The sequence below is a fragment of the Rutidosis leptorrhynchoides genome, chromosome 6, assembly GCF_046630445.1.
Source record: "Rutidosis leptorrhynchoides isolate AG116_Rl617_1_P2 chromosome 6, CSIRO_AGI_Rlap_v1, whole genome shotgun sequence".
Lineage (NCBI taxonomy): Eukaryota > Viridiplantae > Streptophyta > Magnoliopsida > Asterales > Asteraceae > Rutidosis > Rutidosis leptorrhynchoides.
Genome location: NC_092338.1, coordinates 442,019,678 through 442,023,408, shown reverse-complemented (window position 1 = coordinate 442,023,408; position 3,731 = coordinate 442,019,678). Strand labels below are relative to the sequence as shown.

Genomic DNA, 3,731 nt, shown 5'->3' with positions numbered 1-3,731 from the left:
GTTAGACAGTCGGTCGACTATGTGACTCAGTCGGTCGAGTGAGTGAACTAACTCGGTCGACCGTGTTTGCAGTTTAACTATTGATTAAAATATTAAAGCACACACACAACGATTCAATAGCCACAATATCAAATGTTATTACATGACTGAGTGTATTTAAAAGATAAACGTAGAACTAGGGATTATGCACCAACAAATTTTCTAAAAACAAATTCTAAAAAAATGAAAGTAACTGACTACCCCTTTGCTCTTTTATGAAGCTATCTAATTTTGTGACTAAGATTTTCATACACCAAACTTAAGACGTCACTGAACCCGACTCAATGTACAAACATTCTTATTCAAATTAATGATCTATCTTGGATGTTATCTCAGATTGTATTAGGACTCTGGTACAACATTCAAAGGATCTACTTTACAGGCAAGACAAAGATGGTTGGACGCCATTGTTTTATGCCATTTACCACAATCATTCATCAGCAACAACCATTCTACTAAATATAGACCACTCAATCGGGTACGTAATATCGAAAGAGGATGATGCAACTACTTCACTCATTTACATTGCAACTAGCCAAGGTCATTGTGACACAATGAAAATTCTTGTATCCAAATGTCCTGGATGCTTAGAGATCACTTATGGAAACGGAAGGAACATTCTTCATTTTGCTATTGAGAACAAGAAACTTGAAGTTGTTAAGTTCATGTTTAGTTGCGAATTATTTACAAGCCTTATCAACAAAAGAGATGGTGATGGGAATACTCCTATTCATTTATTTATGAAATCCAACTGTGAGATGATAGAAATCATATTGGATTCTAGAGTTAACATGAATACCCTCAACAATGAAAATCGCTCCCCATTAGATGTTTCATCCTCAGAGGAAAAAAGAGAGAGGTTGTTGAAGGTAATGATTTTTTTTTAACACTAGAGCAACTAACAAGAAAAGTAAGATACACTCTAACAGTCCATAATTAACTTTTACTTATGCCTGACAAACGGGTCGAGCGGGTTCGAGACCCAAACGGGTTTAGATTAAAACAGATCATGGGTCGAACGGGTATTAATTTTCATACGGGCTGGGTCGGGTCGAGACCCATTGTTTCTTATAAAATTTTAGAATGATATATATATATATATATAGTGGTAGGATCAAGGAGGAAGCGGAGGGAAGCAATTTTTTTTTTTTCGTTTTCTGAAAAAACTTTGTTCACGAACATTATAGATTGGATGAAAATATGAATATTTAATAAACACACTTTGTGATAAATGTTTTTGTTTTGGCGGGAAAACGCTCGAAGAATTAATATATAACAATTATCGTGTTTTTCGAGCGTATGTTGAGGCTTTAGATATTAGGGTTTAGATATTAGGGTTTAGATATTAGGTTAGGGTATAGATTTAGGGTTTAGATTTAGGATTTAGATTGAGTTTTTAACACGAACGGTTTAGAGTTTAGGGTTTAGGGTTTTGGGTTTAGGGACTAAACCCAAAACACTAAACCCTAAACTCTAAATCGGGCTAAATTTTACTTCACAAAACATGGAAGAAAAATAACGTTAACATTCTTCACGATCAATATTATCTTGAATGTTATTTTTGTCGGTCGTTTTCCCGCCTAAATAATAACATTTATCACGAAGTGTTTTTTCTAAATGTTCATATTTTTGTGTGATCTTGATGTCTGAAATTTTTTTTTCCAAAAAAAAGAAAAATTTTTTTTTTGCTTCCCCCGCTTTCCCTCCGATTGGTTACTTCCCCATTGATCCTGCCCCTATATATATATATATATATATATATATATATATATATATATATATATATATATATATATATATATATATATATATATATATTCATTTTATTTTTTATGTTTTTTTATTGCTATATTTAAAAAAATAATTATTTTTTTAATTTTAATTTATATATTTTATAAAATTTTTTTGTTTTTATCAATTTTTTTGTTTTTTTTAACTTTTTGTAGTTTTTATTTTATTTTTTTTAATATTGAAATGGGTTTTCAACAGGTCTATGTGGGCCTTCTAATATATTAATGGACTAAAGATAGTCCATATTGGAACCATTCCCCTTGTTTTCTCGAGACCCAATGGACTCAAATGTTTGACCCAATAGACCCATTTTTTGACGGGCATACTTTTACTCGACTGCTGTACATATTTTTACAAACTATTGTATCAGTTATCACATGAGTCTCAGTCTTCCTGTTAAATACTTGGTCAGTATTTAAAAGTTTCACCGATATATAAAATAAATATGAAGTGTTTTCTCTATGTGTAGTACTCGATATTTCATCCTTAAATAAGATATACTTAGCAAATATTTGTGTTTGGACTTTGATATAATTCAACAACGTTATGCAGGGCATAATAAATGTTAGAGGCATAGGTAATCAATCAAGAGTCTTGTTTCCTGAAGTAGACAACGCTTCAAGTTTTTATAAAGGATATGTGATAAAACCAGTGATACAAAAAGATGATGAACGGAAATTGGAAGAATTTAAAGCGGAATTTGAACTATCTTTTAAGGTTGTGGAAAATCTTGTTTTGGTGGCTACTCTTATAGCAACAGCAACCTTTGCAGGTATTTATTCAGTGCCAGGTGGTTTTGACGGCAATGAAGGTTCGAATCAAGGTATGCCCATTCTACTTAGAAAAGCAGCATACAAGGCATTTGTCGTCACTAATACTATCGCATTCTCTTGCTCTTGCTCTGTTTTAATCGGATATATCTGGATGCTAATCTATCGTTTTCGTTTGCATTATCTTAAGTATTCGTTTAATATGGCAGTCATTAGGAACGAACTTAAGGTAAAGATTACAATAAGAATGTTGGTTATGTACTTTCTTACAGGGCTTGCCATGATAACAATGGCAGTTGCATTTGTGACAGGGATATATGTCGTGCTAACACCATCCATAGGTTTGGCAATCTCCTTGTGCCTCATGAGCTTCTTTATTATGATATTTATGTCGGTGTTTCCCACTAAAACTATATGGGCTATTTTAAGTTGTTTTAGTTAATTACTAATTAGTAATGTAATAGATAAGATTTTATTTGTCTTGTATTATTTCTTCAATACAAATTCATTGTTATTTAATTCGTTTACTAATTAATGGACCTTCAGTTATCTTATATCTTGATCCAATGCTTCTTGATATAGTTATGGACCACAAAAGCAACAAAATGTTACAGGGTGATTAAAAAATTGGACATTAAAAAACTTAGACATTCGATTAATTTATCAAAAAGTTAATCAAACAAACTCAATTTCATTTTTTTTAGCCTAAAAACTAGAAGGGTTCGGTTACAAGTGTAAACGTGTCGAGCTGAGCTCAAGTTTGACTAGGCTCCAATTCAACTCGTTATAAATTCATACTCAACCCTAGTACGTACGTAAAGCTCAAGCTCAACTTGATGATTTTGGACTTGCTAAATTGTAAAGAAGCACAATATTGTCTTTACGCATTACGCATGAGGCGAGATGCACCATTGAGTACATTGCTCCTGAAGATTTCAGTGGAGGAATGTCACATTAATGATACAATACAAGCATACAACACAGTTACTATTAGTTCACAATAACTTGATTATGAACACTAAACTCTCAATAAACAATAGATACAAATTATATGAACAAAATTGAGAGAACACGAATGATATATAATATGAAAGACAAAGTAATCGTGCTTGAGAGATACAAAATACAATG

The 3,731-nt window shown here is 32.0% G+C and overlaps 1 protein-coding gene across 1 annotated transcript; it reads left to right on the top strand.

Annotated features, from left to right (window-relative positions):
* The first annotated feature begins 593 nt into the window (after positions 1–593).
* LOC139855333 (uncharacterized) lies at positions 594–3,223 on the top strand. The gene is made up of 4 exons (XM_071844559.1): positions 594–908; positions 2,383–2,653; positions 2,873–2,941; positions 3,147–3,223. Exons 1-4 carry the CDS (start codon positions 594–596, stop codon positions 3,221–3,223), a joined length of 732 nt encoding a protein of 243 aa, XP_071700660.1.
* Positions 3,224–3,731: the final 508 nt, after the last annotated feature.

Excerpts from the sequence above, each read along its gene's own strand:
- LOC139855333 (XM_071844559.1), top strand. The coding sequence starts at position 594 with ATGAAAATTCTTGTATCCAAATGTCCTGGATGCTTAGAGATCACTTAT. Across the intron at positions 909-2,382 it reads AAAGAGAGAGGTTGTTGAAG|GGCATAATAAATGTTAGAGG; the intron begins GTAATGATTTTT and ends AACGTTATGCAG. Across the intron at positions 2,942-3,146 it reads CGTGCTAACACCATCCATAG|TTATCTTATATCTTGATCCA; the intron begins GTTTGGCAATCT and ends ATGGACCTTCAG.